The sequence below is a fragment of the Dicentrarchus labrax genome, unplaced genomic scaffold, assembly GCF_905237075.1.
Source record: "Dicentrarchus labrax unplaced genomic scaffold, dlabrax2021, whole genome shotgun sequence".
Lineage (NCBI taxonomy): Eukaryota > Metazoa > Chordata > Actinopteri > Moronidae > Dicentrarchus > Dicentrarchus labrax.
Window position 1 is genome coordinate 15217572 of NW_026136710.1, and position 22316 is coordinate 15239887.

The following is a 22316-nucleotide window of genomic DNA, read 5'->3' on the forward strand; positions in this document are numbered from 1 at the left end:
GAACATACCAGTATTTAGACAAGTCACATCTACTTAACATTACGGCTGGTTTAGATTTTTGTTTTTAAATCCCACTGGTTTCTATTATTTCTCTTCCATCTTTAATTGGCATTAGACATTATACAATAATGTACGTGGGTATTTTATGTGGGCTCCTGTAATGTACCTCCTTGCTCCTTTGTGAGTGAGTTGCTTTAATCTATATATATATATATTTACTTTATTTTTCAGCTGTAAAAAATATCCATTCTTTAAAATGGTGAAACAAAATAAACCACACACTCATACTCATAAAATCATATTGCCTAGCCCTAGGTTAGCCTGTCAGGCAGCGTTTCCAAGCCTGGGTGCCGCCCCTAACAAGCTCCACCAATCAAATGGTTCTGTTTAAATGCTCAACCAATACCGCTGCCAATCCTAGCCAAGGGGGCGGGACCTTGCGCGGCTTGCCTGAGAGCTCGAACTGAGGGCAGAAAAATAGAACCATAAACTGTTAGTTGTCACGGCAACGTTGTGTAGGAGTGGGGCGCATGTCAAATGAGTGCAAAAGTAATTCAGGGTCGCCTACTTGAGCTGTTAACAAGCAACAGACTTAAGATAACTTGCTAGTTGGCTGTTGTCGGATAACATTTTAGGCGAACCTGTCCACACTGTCATATAATGGTAAAAGAAAACACAGCTAATGGTGCTAGTTTGTTCGCCAGTCAACTTCGTGTGGAAACAAGCCGTCGCCGCCTCGCTAGCAAACACGGCTAAAATGGTTCGTTAGCTTAATGAACCAAAGCCATGTCAAGTTATAACCTTCCGCCGGTGAGGCATTTGCCACAATGGACCCGAGTTGGGCGCCTCGGGAAGCCTCGCTCTCCGCGGCTTCTACCGGTGAACCAACTGCAGCCGCTGCCCGTTGTCCCGTCAGCGGACAGAGGAGTAGGGAGAGCAGCAGAGGTGTCCTGTCCCAGCGACATGGACCCCCGCGTCGCATCAATGCAGAAGAATATCCAGTTCCTTCAGCAACAACACAAGGAGACTCTCGAGAAGCTCCACGCAGAGATAGAGTATCTCAGACGGGAGAATAAAGGTGAAGAAACAAGTGGAAAGTGGGGAAAATGTCCTTAATGTTCTGTCCGGTAATGAATACTTTAACCCTGGGTGTAGGCGGAATATGTAACCTAATAATTTGGAATAATCATAAATGATTCATATGTTGTTGACATCTCAGTTAGAGACCAGTAGTTGTGGCTTTGCTGGGTGAGCCACACAATGAGCTGATATCAAAGGAGTGATGATATTTATATAGCACTTTTCAAAACTGTAGTTATGAAGTGCTTTACAGTAGGGATGAAGGGGAGAAAAGAAAAAAAAAATGAAATAAGAGAGACTTAATTATTATCATCAAGGAATTGGCTACTTAACAAGGACAACTGAGTGATCCTAAGAATTAACTTCCTTTTTACAAGGTGTGAACTCCACATGGATTATATAAAAAAATGTAAGTTTATGACAAAGACCTGACTGTCTCCTCAGAAGGTGCTGAGAAGAGAGACATTCAATCTAGGTATGGTGGTCGCATAGCAACTGTGGGGTTTTGATGGTCTCTCAGTGGGAGGTGGACAGAGATCCGGTGTCACTTTACTGAACAGGCCACATGCCGTTCCATATAACTGCATCTCACCACCCATCCGGAGTCTTCCCAGTCATCTGTCTTCGCGCCATCACAGCCGTCAGGCCCCCATGGACGCATGGGTTGGTTTGCCGGGACTGTGTTACAAGATTGTGCCTCTTATGTGCCTCCCCAACACACACTAAAATTGTCATAATATGGATGTTACAGAGTTGCAGTATAAGCTGATAATGGAGCCTCCCAAGTCGAGTAGAAAAGGTAAGATATACTGCTGTTTTTGTTTGGCCCTGCTATGCACAGCTGATGTTCTTGCAGGATTGGGATAGTTGAAAGTAGTGGGTATACATTGTGATATTGATATATAGTGAGAAACATATGTTAATATTATTAAAGGGATGCTACCTGTGACAAACATCTGTTATCTCACAGTGTATATTATACAAACCTTCTGTAGTTCAAAGGTATCTCCAGAGTAAAGGCTATGTTCTAGTTGTTAATGTCTCACACTAGGACAATTAGGTGGAACTCAGTCAGCCAAAAAAACATTTAGGGCACAGCAGTTAACTATCTTCGTCTTGGCTCCCCCATCTCCTAGGAATGACACACAGTCGACGTGGCATTAGACCACCTACTCAGGGAGTTGAAGCCCATACGGGACTCTACCTGGAGGAGCAGCTGCAGGACACACGACCCTCACAGGACCAAGCACTGAGGTGAATACCCGTCCAACTACATCTGGTTCTCACTCAGTACTTCACCTGCCTACCGAGTCAACCTCAATACTGATGCAGTGTGATTGGATTTAAGGAATTCAAGGATTTGTGTTTTTTAGAAGATATTCACACACAAAATGTTGAGACAAAATCACTAGTAACATGGCTGTGATGACGAAACAGTTAGCGACATTGTTGTTAATTTGATGCAACTAGGACAGATTTGTGTCACTGAACTGTAATGCAGCCATTAAGACCAAGAAAACACCATTTTAAATTGTATTATGATATTCAGACAGTATCTTATCTTGCCAGGTTACTGTCCAGCTCTGGATAAAATTATAGCAAAACAATGATAAGAAATGATTAATCATTCTTAAATGATTAAGAAATGTTTATATAAATATTGTATATAAGTAAATATAAGTAGCATGTACTTTTGCAACATTTGGTGCATTTTAGGTGTTACAATACAACACTGAATAATATGGGGTATCAGAACATTAGAATAACATTAATAGCAACATAAATCACACTAAGAAGATGTGAAACAAACAACACATTTATTACCACAGGTCGTGGTGTACCACAGTTACAGCGTGTGAAGAAGCAAAACCCGGGTTCACAAACTGGTTTTAGTGTCAGCAGCAGACAGCAGGTGGTTTTCCTGACTGTTTTAAATGTCTAAAGTGAATGGATAGCATTAATTCTTTCAGTCCTCTGATGGGTGTCTACAACTAAAGGGGCATATGGAAGGGCCCATACCATGTGTTATTTTATAAAAAAGATCCAGTACATTGTTATTTGAGTGCTTAATCAGGTGTTCCCAGCTCACAAAGTCATATTTGTTTAAATAAAACCGTGTCCACGGTTTGTAGTCGTGCTAATGCAGTGACTACTGATTTTACTTTAGAAACAAGGCATTTACAGTTAAACTCACTTTTAATTTGCATCATCGCACGGACTACTTGGGGAGAAGCATTGGAGAGAGCAGCGAAACTCTCAGATCTGCCAGGCAGGACCCCGGTCCAGAAGTCAAGGGGGGCCTCATCACCTCATTACAGCCTCTGCGAATTCACAGCAGTCCCTCCCATCCCCCGCGCGCTCCCACACTACAGGAGTGTGAGGTCATCATTCGGCAGCTCTACAATGCTAACAGTTTACAGTCTCAGGAAGTAAGTGCCCATCATCAGCTAATGTTTTGAAATTCAAAAATGCAGTATTTATTGTTTTTTTATTATCTTTTCAAATGTTTCTGTGGAAATATCTTTATTATAACTCTGTCTTTTAGATTATACGTGTGAAGGCTTTGCTGAGAGATATTGTTTTGAGCAAGAAAATTACCCCAGAGAACCACATTCTGACCAAGGCCTACCTTGTTGATGGAACCCGGTAAAGAGATTAAGAATATTACCATTTTTATCATTTAAAGGAATTAGCACAGTTGTGGTAAAAGTTTCTATTTTGTACTTCTTAGCAAATCTTCAGAAGAAAAGAAATTTCCAAAACTTGGTCTCCAAACATTTCCAGAAAAAGTGTATGTAAATCTGTCTCTCCCTCTTCCTCTGTGCAACAGATTGCTTTTTCTGCATTTTCTGATGTCAGAAAGCCACATTGGCCCTCTCAGTTAAATATACATATGTTTCCTTTTCCAGGTCTGGACCCTCTCAGTCTGGGGTGGTCCTCCCAGCCCTCAAACAGAGCCTCGGCTCCTCCATTGCAGATAGACAGAGAAGGACCCGCGCTGTGCAGAGAGACCGTTTCAAAAGAACGGTGCAGTGACAGGATCAAAACTACCACAGCGTCAGCTGCATCCACCTCAGGACGGGGCTTTTCATGGCTGACCTGTGTTTGTTGTTTTTTTACTGCTATAACTCACAAAGGACAGTTATTAAAAGATTAAAACAAAAAGGTCTATTACTTAAAAGCTTTTACATTTGCACACAAAAAAGATCTAGCTGTGTACTGGGAATGGTATTTATTTATTTAATTGCTTACCAAACAGTACATTTTAGGACATTTTAACTATTAGACTTCGACATCTTTACCTTAACACTGGCTGCTTATTTAAGCTTTAGTTTAGTTTTCACTGCACATTTGTTGTAATTCTGCCAAAATGATGGTGGAATTGTCTGATATAACTAATCAACTGTCACTTTAAAACAGTTAAGTATTCCTAACTTTTATTTGTGCAAGCGACCAAAGTTAAGCCTGTAAACGGACATGCAATAATAATACAGAAGAGACTACCAGGCTTATTTCTCAGGCACGTTTTGTATTGGTGTGTATTTACATTGTATGGAGCAGTGTCATGCTTCAACTGAGCGTTAGCAGTCATACACCTACAGTACAACTAAACTAAACTCTATTAAATGGTCACAACACAAAATAGCCCTGTCCTCGTGCTTTCTCCAGACTGGTGCCTCTTTCTGTTCAATATGCACAATTTACTATTTAGTGTATGTAATGCTTTGTATTTTATACCATAATTGTGACACAACATAAGTGAGAGGGGGTTACCCTGCCTAGAAAAGTGATCTGCTTGTTTCCATGTGCATACACTTATTACATTCATCAGTTTTATTTTAATAATGTTCTATCGTCTCACAAAGGATGAGGGAAGTGAAAGCATCTTTCACTGGTTCTTTCAACATTACAGACTTGCCAGACCATGCAGCATAGAACTGCGATTATTACTGCAGATCTTCCTGCGTTAAGAAATTTGAGATATTCATTGTTTTGTTTATTTAAAGGATGACATTTGGTGCAAACCTTTCTGTTTATTTAAGCCCAACTTTGACCCTGCTTATATGGATCAGGAGACATATTTCTAGTGGTCTCTGTTGCTGAAGAGGCCTTGCCAGATTGTGTTGTGGTTGGTCATCAACATGTAGTACACATTCTGCATAAAATTGATTCACTGTATATCACAAAACTCATTAAATTTAAATGTTAATTTGTTCTCTCTTAAATCTGCATTTGCCACTCTGTGGTTCTTTGCTCTCTGGTGGCTTTGCTACAATGACTTGCAACATTGTCAGTCCCATCACACTACTGCAGTTCTGTATTAACTCTCCATGTGTGTGAAAATAATTGGTAACAAAGATAAAATCTGTAATGTTAAGTTTGTAAAGTATAGGGTGGTTCCACAAGTTTAAACCCCTGTAGTGTTCTGACTGAAACTATGAGGAAGTGCTTACTTAAAAAAATTGTGAACAGAACACGTATCAAAAATGAGGAAGACATTAAGTGGTGGGCTTGTGTCCCCGGGGTACTTTTTTAACTTCTGTTCTGATAAGTTCTATGAATAACATTATTAATAATAATATAATAATACGTTATATGTTTGCCAAGGAGAAGCCTATTAGTCAGATCTCTCACAACTTTGTTTATGTTGTTTATCTTCTGCAAGAAGAAATGAAAGAATCATCAAAATAGTAATGGCACAGCATGTTCTAAGTGTGTTGAGTACTTTGTTTGCTTCATAGACATGTCAAATACAGAATTAAGATCCAGATGAACTGTTCTTTTATCAGCATTCCTCAATGATACGTTGATTGTTAATAAGTAAACATAAACAAAAAGAATGAGTTACCTGGTGAAATAAATCCCCCTCAGCAGTGGAATTATGCCTCGCAGCTTTGGCAGTCAAGTAAACATTTATCGGTGAGATGGTACACAGCCGTGTAAAAGCACCTTGCCTAATTTCATAACATGAATCAAAACGTATCTTCTAGTTGTGCAACAGCGTAGGGCAGGTTAAAAACTGCACGCAGCCAGGCGGGGCAGACAGTTCCCGACATGGCTTAGCATACTCCACCTCTACAACCTTTAAGAACAAATATCCACTCGTGATCAAATGATTATACAGTAATCCGGAGTGTTAAACAACTTAATACTCATGTACACACTGAGATTGAAGTTACTGAATTCTCTTCTTGTGAGGGCTCCACAGTAAATCATATCTCAGACTGCCCCTCTCAATGCCAGCTCTCCACCAGTGCCCACTCTACTCTCAAATTACATTGACACTTGTCAGCAACATCTTGTGCAATAACTCTGACTTTACCATCGGTCTCAACAACAATAGATTAAAGGGATGGCTGACCCAGCAGGCTTAAAATGACACCTCAGCATCTCATTCTACAAATCCACCTTGACTTCCTTTGTGATCCTGATCCTGTTCAACTCTCAGGCGCAACATAATAGTCTCCAGAAAATCCATTGTGCCATGATAGTTAAAAGTTGTGCAAATGACACTGATGTTTAACATAGCAACCAAGAAAATAGTTTTACATGCAGCTAAATACGTTCATCTTTGCAATCCCTGAGCGTTTGTGTATTTTCTATTGGTGATTTGAACCTATCACAGTGCAGTTCCCTCATATAGCATAGCCCGAGGCATATTCTTAATACAGCAGTGATAGCCAGGTGGAAATGGTTAGAAAAGCAATCCCACGCCTAAGGGGCACTGATTTTGCTCCTAGAAGTATGTGGAGTGCAAGATGCCCTCATGTCTCTTGGCAGGAATTGTCAAGGCAGAGAATACGCTCACGGCTACAGTAGTGCCTGACAGCTCTGTGTCTGTCTATTTGTATAACAGTTTAAAATGAACAATAGTATAAAGTATTAAACTTAAATGTTAAAATAAGACAGAGATTGCATGCAACCACTAGATGGTGGTGTTTCTGGAAAAACTGTGAGTGAGCGTCCATTTAATCAAACCCTATAAATGTTTGACGCACAGGTACCGTAGGTCATAACTTACCGTAGCCTCATTTCCAAAACCTCACAGAAATGTTTTTTTAATTCTGTTTCATTCATTTTCAGCATGGAGTCTGTGTATGTTATTTATGTCTAAATTATTACCTCCCAAAAACTGACAGCTATTACAAAGGTTTAACCAACTGTATGGTTAAACTAAAACTATTTTATGATGAAATGCACAGAGTTAAACAACATGTCCCTAAATATCACCATTTTTTTTATGTATACTTCTGAGGAGGAAGAGGCCTTGTTAGGTTTTTTCTCTCCAATTTGTTGCATCACTGCGTCTTTGTGGAATTGTGGGAATTGGCAGGCATTAGCCATTAAGACCCAGTGGGTGCAAATCTATTAACATTCAGACAGTGCTGCAGTGATGAGAGCTGCTCTGAGCCAGCTGCAGCCTCCTGAGGCATGGTCACTGAAACCTCAATAACCAGAGGAACAGAGCCACCTCTTTATATATTTTACTTTCATCAGTGAGCAGAAGTTGTTCAACCACACTGGACGCCTTTTGTGCTCGGTCATTGTTTTCCGACACATTCTTTGGTTTGTTTTACTCTTGATTAAGGTTTCTTTTGAGGCACTGTCTCCTGCATTTAAATTCACTCTCTCCCTTTCAGCATATTGTGCTGTGGGTTGGGTAGGTTGGGAGGCTCCAAATCGATGTGTCACAGTTCTGTGCCAGATAATACTTATTATGAGATTGAATGGAGGGGAAGTTAGAGAACAACAGGAAATGAAAATAGGGAAATATGTTAATTTCTACTGGTGGCACAAAATAACAGAGCAAATATACTGTACTTCACAGTTTGAATATACAGGCTACTTATACTTGTAGGCTACAAAGAAAATCCTGTCATACAGTAGATTCACATTAGAACATATACGTAATTGTTTAATGGGACAGCATGTGTCCTCTGGGAAACCAATTGAGATGATTGAGTGTTCAGATATGACTGTCATCACTTACATGAATTAAATCTGCAGTCACTCATTTATTATTATACAGCAATCAGTGAAATTGAAGTATTTCTGTACTGTATTAACACACCATCTCAGCCTTTATTTTCAGATGCCTATAAGTAAGTACATGTCTTTGTACTGGAGTATTGTTTTATACACCTACTTCACTACATTTTAAATGCCAATGTTGTATGTTGTGTAGGAGAAACCATGACAACTGCAAACAGAACGTGCAAAAAACGCAAACCCTCCCCTGTCTACAGCCAGCGTTTGGTTTGTCTGTTCTGGGCTACTGTAGAAACATGGCAGTTCAACATGGCGGACTCCATGGAAGGCGACCCGTGGCGTCCGCAGATGAAAACACAGATGAATATTCCATTTCTGCCAATAGATCCTCCTAAATGTGACACACTGTACCTTTAAATGCAAGATCTTTACTTGAAATAGAAGCTTTTTACATTGTGACATTAACAAAAAAAAAAAAAGTAATTAAAATAAGGTCACATTGTAAAACCGCACTTAGACATTGCTTGAACAAAGAAAAATAGCACTATACGGACATATTGCTGGTTTGCCCTGTGCGGATGACATCACTGCTTTATAGTTCACAGAAAATGTCCATGAAGTTGTGTCATGGAAACATGATTGACACCTCTCTCTTTCTCTCTACCAGTCAATGCTGTCTACATGTAGGTGGGGGGCTGTCCGTTGCCTCTTGTCGTCACCCGCCCACCCCCTTTCCTCCGCCCACCCCCCCAGCACCCCCCTCCTCAGGCGTCAGTGACGTGCAGCTAGAAAGCGGGACCTGCCCTCCCGTCGCCATTTTTCGGTCTCGTACTCGCACTTCTGGTGGCTCGGGTGAGGGGGGGGACGAGCAGAATTAAGGGAAAGTATAAAATATAGAATCACTAAGCCCCGGATCCCTCGTGAGCAGTCGGGAGTGCACGCGAGAGCTACAGCACAACGTACTGGCTCCTGAGATGCACGCGCAGGAGACAAGCCGCTGCTGTGAAATAATTTTTTGTGTGAAGACGTGTTGCGGGCCGCCATTTTTTTGCTGTGCTGCCTCAGAAGTCTACTCCGACTCGAGAAAGGGCATTCAAAATCGCATTTCCATGACGTGTGCCTTATCGTAAGATCAAGAAGATACGGCTAATCATTTCGTTTCCGACCCGCGGCCACTGTCGACCGTTTGCAGACATGAGGATTTAACAGATGAGAGAGACAGAGAGAAAAATAACTGAGGCCACCTTTTCCGTTCTCAAAACTGACACTGACTGGAGGAGATAAATTATTAGAAGAGAAGAGCCTGGTGTTTTCTCGGAAGGCGGAACAAAAAAGGGAAGCTTCATTGATCATTTGTTGCTTCGGTTCTTCTTGTTTTGTGTGTCGCTAAGTTTTTATTTTTCCCCGTTTTGGCCGCTCGAACAATCACCGAGCCATTGACTGCTGAACACAGGAACCACATTATGCTCCAAAGTTGGATCTAGCCAGTTGCAGCCTGCCTCTGAAAACGTCAGGTTGTTTTTGTTTCTTGGTTTGTTTTGTGTTTGTGTGTGTGTGAGAGAGAGAGAGAGAGAGAGAGAGAGGGTGTGTGTGTGTTTTTTTTTTTTTTTAATCCGAGGTCTCCGGGGCCTGCAGCTTTTATGCAACATCTCCCAGGGCGACAAATGCCCTGCCCTGCATCTCCCAAATCCTCCAATTTGCTGTGATTGGCCAATTCCAACCACGCATACACCTTTTTAACTTATTTAGTCTGTTTTTATAATTTTCTTTTTTCTTATTTGTAGACTGCTATTAACTTATTTTTGAACGGAAATGTCAACTGCTCGGTTTGATTCAGCTGATCGGTCCGCCTGGTATTTTGGACCCGTGTCACGACAAGAGGCACAGAATAGGTTACAAGGACAGAGACATGGCATGTTTCTTGTTCGAGACTCGTCGACCTGCCCCGGCGACTACGTGCTGTCCGTCTCTGAAAACTCCAAAGTGTCTCACTATATCATCAACTCTTTGCCGAGCAAGAGGTTTAAGATAGGCGACCAAGAATTCGAGCACCTTCCTGCCCTCCTGGAGTTCTACAAAATCCACTACCTGGATACGACCACGCTGATAGAGCCAGCCCCCAGGTAGGGAAGTCACTCATTACCCCTTCCTCTAACTAGGCTGCCATGATTGTAAGATGTGCACCATAAGAAGGTACCATACCACGAAATCTAGGTTAACTAGGTTGTCTATTTTTATCATAACCAACCCACTTTCAGTCAGACTGCAGTACCCGGCAGGGATGCCGTAAAGCATCCAGTTTGCCAAGTTTGAAAGTGGACACAGCAGCACTTTGACCACACACCCAGTGTACTGTCTTTTAGAAAAAGGCTGTGTTTATTTTTCCAGGTTGGATGAATTAACAATCAGTAGCCAAGATGCTGGTAAAGTTTGTGGCTCGTATGTTTATGTACTGTTAGCGATGTTTGCTTACATACAGCCACAGCTCTTGAATAGATACTGCATTTGCTCCTTCAGCAGTGTTTTGTGTAATTTCACATGCAACATTTAATATATTTTATTACCACAAGACATTGGATATTGATATTGTTTTTTTAATTAAGCAATTTTTCCAACTGCTTGTATACACTACATTAGTAAACATTCATGTCCAAGAGTTCCTTGCGGAGGAACGTTTCACATTTTCACAATGGTAAAATGGGCCATTTGACTTTATTTAATGGAATTCAACAAAAAATAGCTGTGATGCTTGAGGGGAAACCTGATCCATGATTTAATTAGCTGCACCATTTCTGAGTTTTCATATTAACCGCTTGACCGTGGCCTTCTATTTGTGGTAACCACATTATGTCTCCTTCCTTTCCTACTCTAATCTCTCAAGGTATCCAAGCACAGTGAGTTGTCCCATCCAGCCCATTGGTGCCCCAGAGGAGAACTTGGAGTATGTGCGGACTCTATACGACTTCCCTGGTAGCGATGCAGAGGACCTTCCCTTCAAGAAGGGGGAGATCCTTATCATCTTGGATAAGCCAGAGGAGCAGTGGTGGAGCGCCAAGAGTAAAGACGGACGTATCGGGATGATCCCTGTGCCCTATGTGGAGAAACTGGTACGACCTTCCCCTCACCCCGGCCAGCCTTCCCATGGATCTCGCAACTCCAACAGCTACGGTATCCCAGAGCCCTCCCACGCCCTTGTCCACGCCTATGCCCAGCCACAGACACCTTCGCCATTGCCACCTGGCACACCTGGAGCTGTTATCAACCCTCTACCGTCCACGCAGAACGGGCCCGTCATGGCAAAGGCTATCCAAAAGCGAGTGCCATGTGCCTACGACAAAACAGCGCTTGCTCTAGAGGTATTGTAAAATGGAATTTCACTTCATCCCCTCTTTTTTTTTTTATTTTACTGAAAATGACGTGTAATACTGAATGTGGATTCATTTAAGGCTAACTAACTAACCTTTGATTCCAATTAGGTAACGTTACCAAGCACAAAAATCTATAACATTTTCAGATTACATGTTATGTGAGAAATCCAGCATAGTGTTTGTCACATGACCATTATATCAGATTTGTGTTCAGCGATACCTTTGATTTATAATGCAACGTCATGCAGTAAATCTCCCCACTAAGTAAGTGCCAGGGGCACGACTTGCTGTCTCTTAACACCAGGCTGAAAAGCAGTGTTTTGCTGGCTTCTCTTTATAAAAGTTTCAAGCCAGAAACTCACCTCTGACCTCTGTGATTGGATGTGGTCAGAAGTGTGCAGTAATGTCACAGAGTACTGGAGTCCACCTCTCCATCAATGCAGCACGGTGAGAAATTAAACCACTGGAGAAAAAAGAATATTTATGGCTCCCCAAATCATCACATCCTGGCTGCGGTCTCTAGTAGGAAAAGCTGTAAGCATGTAAACAGTGACCGTCTTAAGCAGTATGCTGTTGCATAAACAAAACTAACCAATCATAACAGATAATTGGGCAAAATCATTTGTTTTCACTCTCTAACTTTTTATTTTTGGAAATGTCTCAAATTTGGACAGTCCCCAAAGAACACTTGAAAATCACTATACAGTTGAATGAATTAGAATGAATTCATAGAAACTGTTGGTGTCACGCCTAAAGCGGCAAACTCTGCACCATTTCTTGTAAAGTTTAACTGCAGTCTGCATTGAAATTGCAGTAGTCAATAGCTAGCAATGAGAACAGGGGAAAACACCAGTCCTGCCTACAGAGTCACCACAGCAGCCTTGCTGGTTCTATGTGTGAAAGTGTCTTAAGATAACTTGCAGCTCTTCTCCAATCCTCTTACATATAAGACTATGCTCTCGCTGTGTGGCCGCACAAAAAAATTAATATCCAGGCAACAGGTCGCTGGCTTCCTGTTGTAGTTCTTTACAACAGGAAGCATTATTTTAGCTTAAGTGTTTAAGGTTAGGGGAAAGCAGACCCTACCTGCAGGGGATTCTTGTTTGCATTAAGTTGACCTTAAACTTGTTGCTCTGTGAACTTGCATCTTGCTAAGGCTGTGGTGGTGGGATGATAGCATTCACTCGAAATGAACGAATGCTAGCCACATTTATTGTTTGGTGTTAGATGGTTGGACACTGATTCTCAGGCTTCTGATTGGACAAGGAGTCATGGTGGGGTGAGGTGTTGGAGATCTGTGGTGTTGTTGTTTTCTTGGAATGCTAAATGCAAAAAAAAATGGCGTGTGGACAGGGATTCTGCGGTGAGACTGAGCACAGCATTGTGACTCAACTGATGTGAGCCCCAATTCTAGCAGCTGTCTAGCCCCCAGTGGCTGAAGCTCAGTTGTCCTGCTAGCCAGCTAGCTTTTAAACTGGCGGCCGCTCTGTCAGCAGCAGTGTTTCATTTCACAATTCTGTTGCATTTCTCAGTGGTGCACTCTGGCTAATGCAAAATGTGCTTTGACTGTGGTAACATGTTGAAGCATGTGATGTAATGCACAATGTGCTGTTGGTTGTATATAGCAGACTGAGCTTTAGTGACGCCCCCAGGGGAGAGATGAAAATGAAAGGTATCTTAGCTTATTTCTGCTGCCATTGACTGACATCAGAGTGCGCCAGTGGATGTAGGAAGTAAACTAGGCCTCTACAGCAGTGTACAGTGAAACATGTCCCTATGACTCTTGTACAGAAATGAGGATGTAAATTTGGACCATGAGCAAACCTGGCGAATGGTATTTATGCTGAAGTTCAGACAGCTCTCTCTAACGGCATTAGTCCTGTCTTCTCTGCTCTCTTCCCTGCGTCCCATTTTACCAATAACTAAGAACAACAATCACCTCAGGAAATGTCTAATACCTCATTCAGACACTGTGGCGCAAGTTAAATTGGTCAACCAGACACGTCAGCCGGTTCGGGTCTACATCCTCCATTGCCCATCACTGTCAATCTTTTGTCAACGGCTGTACTGAGAATAGAATGGAAACTTCTATTAGAATAAATGTTCATTTAACCAACTCCACAAACACAGATGAATGGGTCAGTAGGGAAAGCAGTGTGCACAAATGACACAAACTGTTTTATTTGGCACTTATGTTGTACCTTTCCTTGTAATCTTATAGTGTACCAGTTAAGTGTATTTTCAGTGTGTACCACCATGTATTAAAAAAAGAGGTCACATGTATCTTCCAATTCTAGAGCACCCTTGATTCACCAAAGAATACCCCGTATACTGCTTCACATTAACATTTATAAATGCGGCAGCAAGGACACCATGTTGATCAAACCTTACTTTTGCTCCAGTTATTAGTTTTGTTCAACAAACTTGGGGATGTCCCAAGCTCCCATCAGTGTTTTTAAGCTGATTAAGATATTTTGTATTGAGTCACTATTACTCATAGTAAGCCCAGTTCATGTAAACGCTTCCTTCATTGTTAGCTAGCTGCCAAAAAGGCCCACTGTTCTCCTTTTTTAAAACCATAGAACATGTGAGCAAATGCAAAGTAGCAATGAAGGTCTCACCCTGTCTGTGTGCGTGTCAGTGTGAGGTGCTGCCTCTTTTTCAGACACATTTCTCAGGCCTACATTGCCACACCTCTAATGTGATGTTGTGAAAAACTGTATCTGAACTTCCATTTTTTGCTAATCCTGGGGATGAAGAGAGGCTGTGCAAATGTGTGCACTTTCAGACTGATACTATATCCTCAGGCACAAGTCAAGACTACAAAAGTCTGTAAGAAGCATCTAAAAAAAAAAAAAACTGATGCAAACTACATAGTCTTAATGATAGATGGTGTAGAAGGCTTGATTTGTAATTGCTAATTTTGATTCTCAAATGTTTTCTTGTAAATTGGTCCTCTTAGATGCATCTCTCTCCCTCTGGTCTCTCCTCATACCAATCAACCCACCTAACTGTCAGGGCCGTGTGTCCAGTGTGATATCCAGACTTGCTGTGTGTTGCTCTGGATCATCTTAGTTTATGCTGTTTGATGCCGGTGCCATCCAGGGTTTTAGGAATGACTACACATTGTGGCAAGCTTGAACCTAACACAGTGCCGCTGTCACTTTGCTTTTACTGGGCACACGATACAATGGGTACAGAGGCTCCAGGTCTAGTGCTCGCTCTAGTACTTACTGTGCAGCTGATGAGCAGAATCTTTCCTACAAAGAAGAAGCAAAAGTAGAAAATAACTTCTGAACTTTTTGTTTCTTTTTCACCAGCTATAATTAAGAAATACAGATACTGCTGTCATTGCAAGTGGTTTTGTGTATGTATGTATATATGGTTCCCTGATGATAGATTTTTCTCAAGAATTGTTTACTGAGTTGCAGTGCAGGTGCAATTGCTGCCTTTGTTCTTCACTTCCCTTCACATCAACCTGGGAGTACTGAGGAAAACCCTTATCCAGTTGCATCTGTTTTCGGAATTTGTATTAATCTGTTATCGGTCACCAACAATCTCACATTTTAGTGCACAAAATCCTTTCCAAATTGTCTGCTGCTCTTTGCATTTTGGCTCTTATCTTTCACTATTGTGTGTTATTAAAACTTTGTGACCAAGTATTTTTCTGAAGTGTGAGCTCCTGAAATATTCTGTTGATCTTCTTTAAAGTATTTGGAAAGAGATAGAAGAAAGTACAAAAGCCAGAATTTTGCACTTACGCAACATTGAGTAGTTTGTGTCGTAATTACCTTTTTTTTAAGTGAGATAAAGAAGCCACCAGAAACCCTAGAAACCAGCCACTAGAGATAAACTAGCTGAAACCCTACTATTTCCTGTGGTATTTTAGATTTACTGATCTAAAACTTACTTTGCACCCAAAACGCATACCATATCGTGTCTCATGTCTCCTCTATCCGTCTCTGTCTTTGGGTCAGTATAGATCATAGCTTACAGCGAGACCTCTCCAGTTTTGTACTGTGGCTACACTGGGGTTGAAGAAGCAAAAGCCATGTGTCATTATTTATTAACTTCAGAGACCGGAAGTCCACAACAACTGAAATCCGATTATTTAGGCTATTTTGTGTTCATTTTTCTAGCATAGTACTTGTCTGTTTTTTCATTAATGATTTCTTAATAGATTCTTTGAAGTGATTATGCTATAATTCTTTTGTGTGTGTGTGTGTGTGTGTGTGTGTGTGTGTGTGTGTGTGTGTGTGTGTGTGTGTGTGTGTGTGTGTGTGGTCACAGTAAATGTTGATACTATTATTTGTTATAGTTAGAAAATGCACCATGTACTAGGTTAACAAGGACTTATTTAACATACTTTAACAATTGTAATTAAAATCTGCATTCTTAACAGCCAGCCACTTCTGAAACTTAATGGAATTGAGTTATGAGTTAGTTTTTCCACCTTTTTAAAAAAAATTAAATATAAGTGCTGGCAGTCTAATTTCACTACAGCATGATTCTTTCAAACAGGCTGATTGACAGAGGAGTTTCATAGAACCTTTTAATGACTAAGTAGCATTCTTGTCATTCCAGGGAGCGTAAAGGGTTATTGTTACAGATAATGTCTAGGACTAGATGTCCTTGAAGCCTCATTCTGAAGTTAAAGCTGCCACATTCACTTTTCAATCATGGTTCTGATGATGGAGACTTTTCCCTTCTAATCCTGATAAAGAACATATGGCTTTAACAGATTGGGGTCACATTCGGTGTCACACACCCATCTGAGCGACAGCTCTGTCGTCTGTTCCACAGTGTAATGCGCATGTGCAAATCTGACAAACGGCTCTTATTTTAAAAAGCGTGTTCATGTACTGGATGTTGTGTAAAGCTCTCATGTATAGTTTCTGGTGTAATTTAGAGCAGGTTTTAGAATAAAAATTGGCCATGTGCCAAATGTATTTAGTTATTTCTTCAGGCTATGAAAAATGTTGCCTTAACTGTGCTATAGCTTTACAACAGAGTCTGGTACAGCAGTTAATTACCAGCTTCAAATTCAAATTAACCTTTTGTCTTTGACTTTATCTGCAGGTGCACTGTGTGAAAATTGCGCTTACAAACTATATTTCACTGTTAAGTCATTATATAACTTCTTTGCTCCACGGATTATGTCATAGCAAATGGTGTAGTGCAGCCATCCGTGACCAGGAGGTAAATGTTCCTATTTAAAGTACTGTGTGAAATCTGTTGGTAGAAATAGAATATAATATTCATAGGTATGTATTCATTAGTGCATAATCACCTGACAATAAGAATCTTTGTGTTTTTGTTACCTTTTTATAACCAGCTTTTTTTTTTTTTTTCTTTTGAAGGGAGCTGGTCCTTTCCTTTGTAGTCCACCATGTTAAAATGTTCCTACAGTAGCCCAGAGCAGACAAACCAAACACTGGCTCTAGATGGGCCTTTTCGCAAGTTCGGGGCCCCTTTAGTTTCTCAAACGCTTTGAAGGTTCAGCTGTATTCAAATGATTGCAATCTGCTGGATGATACTGAATCATACACACTGCTGTTTTATCATCTTCTGACCACTTGACTGAAGATAGAGATATTTGTGTCTTTGGGTTTCTTTGTAACACATGTGTCTAAGATGCATACTATAAAAAAACTCAAGCCACACTGAAAGCCTTTTGTATGTAATGTATGTAGTGAATCTGTTCCTCCTGTAACTCAACCCTTCTGTCCTTTCTTCAGGTTGGTGACATTGTCAAGGTTACGAGGATGAACATCAGCGGTCAGTGGGAGGGAGAGGTGAATGGACGGAGGGGTCTCTTCCCATTCACCCACGTCAAAATCATAGACCCCCAGAATCCGGATGAGAGTGACTGACCTAAGAGTTTCGACTGGACCCTCTCGCCAGTATCGACCTGTACCTGAATGTGCTGGCTGTCTCCAACCTTTCCCGCCAGTGTCACCACGGTTACGTGCTTGCCTGCTTGGGGCTGTACAATGATAGCGACCCCTCTGTTGTTGCCAACCGTTGCAAGGCTTTCTGACTGTTTACAGCTTTTGGACATTGGATCCAAACTAAAAAAACCTGACCCCACTTCTCCCAGTTCCCCTTTCCTGTGTCTTGGTTCCAGGCTGGGCAGTGTTTTTGCATTAGTGTCCATCAGTGCGAGTGTGTACATGTGCGCGTATGTATAAGTGCATGTGTGCGAGTGAGTGAGTGACTGTGTGCTTGTGTGTTCACAATAGATATTTTCCACATTACATCACGACAGGTCGGTTTTTATTTTTTATTTGATTCTCTGAATATTTGTTTTGAAGTCTTGGGACGTGTTGGTGGGTGTTTGTTTTGTTGATGTGAGGATATTTGTACGAAGTAGGGAAAAGCAATATCCCTATGGACTTGGGAGAGCACTGAGGCAATGAGGAGCTAACCAGCCAGTCAAATGTTATTTCTCCAAACAATCAAGTCACTGTTGTACCTTAACCATCACACTCAAGCGCGCGCGCACACACACACACACACACACACACACACACACACACACACACACACACACACACACACACACACACACACACACACACACACACACACACACACACACACACACACTTATTGGCCATGAGTTATTCAGGTTGACAGGTTTTTGATGTGCATGTGATGTGTGACTGGAGCAGGAAGCAGGAGAGATGGGTTTGTGGAGGATGTAGCTCGTAACGTGACTTCATAGATCCCATGAGCCCATCCACTCTTCAACCTGGCCCAAGTCTGGCTGACTAGACTTATTTATCTTTTGTTAATAAGAAATGACACGGCCATATGATTGATGATTTCATCTTCTATTTTCTTTTTCTTATTTGTGCCACATGATCAATGATAGTATTTTATTTTATTTTTTTTGTTTTAATCTGTGACATGGAGATGTATGGTAGAGGGGTAACTTTGCATGTCCACTCGGTACCTCTCTGTACGGTCTTTCACATAATTTCGAACTAAAAAGTCATTGCTTAGAGATTAGCAGGTTTTTTTTAGTGCCGACAGCACCAAGCACTAGAAGATAGATTTCAACTTTCTGCATTGGAGTGCAAAGCTTCGAACAAGTCAAATAGCAACGGCAGTAGTCCTGGGCAGCACTATCCCAGAAGCATCTGACTGCAAGGCTAGCTAAAAACGCAATGTTGGGATGAGGACCGAAGGCCGTCCACTGAGGGGAAACTTCACTCTCAGTGGTGTAGGTCAGATGAGGAGGAGGAAATGTATTAGCAAGCCAATGAGATCCCATCAATGCCTTTTTCAGAGAGTAAATGCATCTTTTAATGCATGCAATCCCCTCTCTAACCATGTTTTTTTTTAATGTGATGTTACTCTTGTCAATTTAGGATTTCAACCAGCTTTATACCTTTTAAATATTTGTTCCGTGCACAATATCGGTCTCTTGTTATGCAAACGGAGTAATGGAAAGCGTCTTTGTTCATACTGCGCTGCAACCAATTCTATTTGATCAGTAGGAGCTGAGGATTAAACAGTTGTACAAACAGTTCTGACCCCTAGATTTCTGCTGTTAAAAAAAAAAAAAAAAAAAAACTATTCCATCCCCCTGTCTGTCTCACGGCTTTCCGTTGAAATCGTTGCTCAGCTCTTCACTCTGAGTAACATTGTGCAGCTTTTAGTTGTGTCCCAATCTTTTTTTTTTTTTTTTTTTGTTTTTTTGTTTCTAGTCCGCTATTAAATCAAGCATTTCAAAATGAGTGATGTTATTAAACAAAAGTACCTACGGTGACATTTACAAAAGGGAAAAATGCCTGCTGGTTGCCTCTGTGCATGACCTCTTGGCCCGGGGAGATGGTTCTACCCGGCCAAATGCTGCTTAATGTCATTTATGTCCTTATTAAATAAAGGTTTTCTTTTTTTTTTTTTTAAATCCATCCTGGTCTGCTCAAACAAACCAGTGTGGGTTTTCCTCATCAGACTTAATGAAATCTACTAATTAAGCAATACACCCTGATTATTTCCTTTTCTTGAGGTGAACTTGCTTTTCTCATGCTTCTGTTTGTTGTTTTGTAATGGCATTAACAGTATTACTGTGCTCTCTTCTCATATTCTAGGAAAGCCTGTCTTTTACTTAAGGATTGAAAATTGTGCCTTTTATTTTCTTATACCATTTACATGTGTTAATATTTCCCATGGTTAACACCTGTGCTGGTATTGACCCTTTATGTACAGAACAAGTAAATAAAATTTACGTCTACTTCTTTAAGTCGATGTGTCTGGTATCTCTGTCCTCTGTACGCGTGTTGTCTTTTTAACTCAGATGGGGGGGGTGCGGACTTGTCTGGCGTCACAGGTTGTGTATCTGGAGCACAGGACAGTTGCTCCTGCTCTAATTTTTGACAGTTCCAGTTTTGATTCTGGCTGCGCCCAGGAGAAAGGAAGCAATTAATGAATTTTAATGAAGTGCTAATAAAAGAAAGCTGACCTACAGAGAGGGGAATGGAAAACTTTTCAAGGGCAGTGCTTCAGATGGGCAAGCTCTGTGAGTGTTCAGCACTTTTAAAACAAGGTGCACATATAAGTATAAGCCAATAGGTCCTTAAGTGTTAATATGATCTGGCAAATGATTGTGTATGCAGCAATAAGTGATATGCAATGCCTAGATATCTGTTTACTGAGTACTGTAAGATATATATAAAGCCCTGATGAGACTTAGATTTCCCTTACAATACTTGTGCCACTTAAGGATGAGCATGGTGCTTTCGACAGTATCATAGAAAAAGCAGGGCCTTATTGCTCCACTCATGTTTTTAGAGGTACCTCTGTAAGAGTGGTACAATTATTATTCAAATTAAACTATTACCACACTGCCAGGCATAAATCAGACTCCAGATCAGGTGCTTCTCACAGTGGAAAGGTGATAAATAAACAGGACTTTGGCCAAATGTAAGCAAACTCCAACCATTCACACTGAACCTCCACTGGGACTTCATTGAAGCTCATATGAATATGCAAGAATATGCAGCTGTTCCCATGTGTAGCAGCTGTGGGCACACATGTATCCATGGTGAATGAGTGTGGAATGCTTCTACACAGATAACAATGGTCCTCCTGCACAACCTGTCTGAGACTGCTCACTAATTGATGATGTTGCAGCCTGGAAATACTTGCTTGTCCTTCACCACCATTACCATAATAACAAGATGTGTTGGCTTATGGGCTTTTATAACATTGTGAGGGAATTAATGAATTATGGATAAAGTCTGGGAAGTCACAGGAGCAGACTTTGTCAAGGTTAAATCACAGCTTATGCTTGTGATGCTCAGGTGAAAATGCAGATGTTGATGGATCAGATGTAGCAGTCCTACATTTATAAGGAAAAAACAATATTATGAATACAATGTGGCAGGGGATTTATATAGCTTCATTAATCTTCTTTATACACTTTACTTATTAATCTCAGTCAACAACACTACTTCACTAAAGACTATAACAGAATCATACAACATTGACATGGACTTACATGTGAATGTTTCAGGTTCTCTAACTTTGGTATAAGGCTTTCAAATTGATGATTAGGGTTACTGTATTTATTCCTCTTTCTGGTTTTTACCCCTGGATGCTTTGAGCTGTGTGTTTTTGCCAGGTTAAACTGCCATTAAAGCCAATCGATGTACTCCTCTGGACTGTGATAGGCAGTGGCTCCAGCGAGAACCACCATAATGAATCAAACTTAGCTGAGTCTGACCTCTCCTCAGGGCACAGTGTATGTCAGTGTGTGTGTGTGTGTGTGTGTGTGTGTGTGTGTGTTAATGGATGTGTGGCAGGGTCGATGAAGGCCTTCCTACAGTCCATTACCACAACCCCCCTCAAACTAGCTGTGATGGCAGCTGCCATGCTGTACAGTATATGACCCACAGAGGTGAATACACAGTGAATGTTTGCTGTATGAAAATATTAAGATAAATGATTCACATAAAAGAGGACTATAATTTATTTAAACAAAAAAAAAGGATAAATAATGTAACTGATTTTAACATATTAATAAATATGCATAATTCATCTTAATATAAATGTTCTGAATGTAGTCGAAAATACTGCCTCAGGACATACAAATTTCTTGTTTTTTTGGTTGGACTTTGAAACCATTCCTCTGTTTAAGCCCCCTGTTTTCTGAACATGCGGAGCTATCAGTGACTACCAGCCCCCTCACACAGAGAATAATTGACACCATCATGTTAACCATAGTGTTTATTGAGCTAATGAACATGAAGTCTAACATTAGATGTCTGCGTTTAGCCCACATGCTGCCTTCTTTGGGCTTTTGTCAATGAACCAGTGTGTGAATGTGTTTCAGAGCTTTATCCATCAGTTGTTAGTCAGCACTCATGATGGATAAGATGTAAGCCCATGAATTAATCAGCATTGTAACTGGCACAGTCAGGCTTAGAGTAGCATGTGTGTCGTCTGGTAATGCCAGTCAGTTATCTCAGTCCCTCTCATGTAATTAGCCATAATAATGTAATAATGTAATAAGAATATCCAAAGCAAGTAGCGCAGTTTGAATGATGATTAAAAAAAACGTAAACCAACACAATTCGCTCATTTTGAGAGATCCTCGTTCTCAAGTACATCTTTTGCTTAAAATGGCAGATTGTTTTAAATACCTCTGCCTTTATATTTTCCATGGTATAGAACAGAGCTTAGGAACATTAGTCGGCTCTGGTAAAGGCCTTGACTAAACACTTGCATGCCCCTCTGTGCTGGAATTATAACTCGAGCACACTAATTGACCCCATCTGTGGTCTATAATTCATTTTATAGTGAGGTGAGAGGAATCCAGGATGAGCTATGTGGGTGACCCAGATGACCCAGGCTACCTCCGGAAGA

At 40.9% G+C, this 22316-nt stretch overlaps 2 protein-coding genes across 3 annotated transcripts; both read left to right on the top strand.

Annotated features, from left to right (window-relative positions):
• The first annotated feature begins 490 nt into the window (after nucleotides 1–490).
• On the top strand, nucleotides 491–4723 carry si:ch211-222n4.2 (uncharacterized protein LOC101885505 homolog). Of its 2 annotated transcripts, XM_051411590.1 has the most exons (7): nucleotides 492–1078; nucleotides 1832–1879; nucleotides 2217–2334; nucleotides 3314–3509; nucleotides 3626–3726; nucleotides 3812–3871; nucleotides 3990–4723. In XM_051411590.1, exons 1-7 carry the CDS (start codon nucleotides 787–789, stop codon nucleotides 4114–4116), a joined length of 942 nt encoding a protein of 313 aa, XP_051267550.1. In that variant the 5' UTR covers nucleotides 492–786; the 3' UTR covers nucleotides 4117–4723. The 2 variants fall into 2 exon arrangements, with proteins under 2 accessions (XP_051267551.1, XP_051267550.1); XM_051411591.1 differs by lacking the exon at nucleotides 3812–3871 and having other exon boundaries at nucleotides 491–1078.
• A 4152-nt stretch (nucleotides 4724–8875) lies between these two features.
• Nucleotides 8876–19692, top strand: crkl (v-crk avian sarcoma virus CT10 oncogene homolog-like). The gene is made up of 4 exons (XM_051411592.1): nucleotides 8876–9584; nucleotides 9855–10193; nucleotides 10952–11426; nucleotides 17177–19692. The coding sequence occupies exons 2-4, from the start codon at nucleotides 9883–9885 to the stop codon at nucleotides 17309–17311; spliced, it is 921 nt and encodes a 306-aa protein (XP_051267552.1). The 5' UTR covers nucleotides 8876–9584; nucleotides 9855–9882; the 3' UTR covers nucleotides 17312–19692.
• Nucleotides 19693–22316: the final 2624 nt, after the last annotated feature.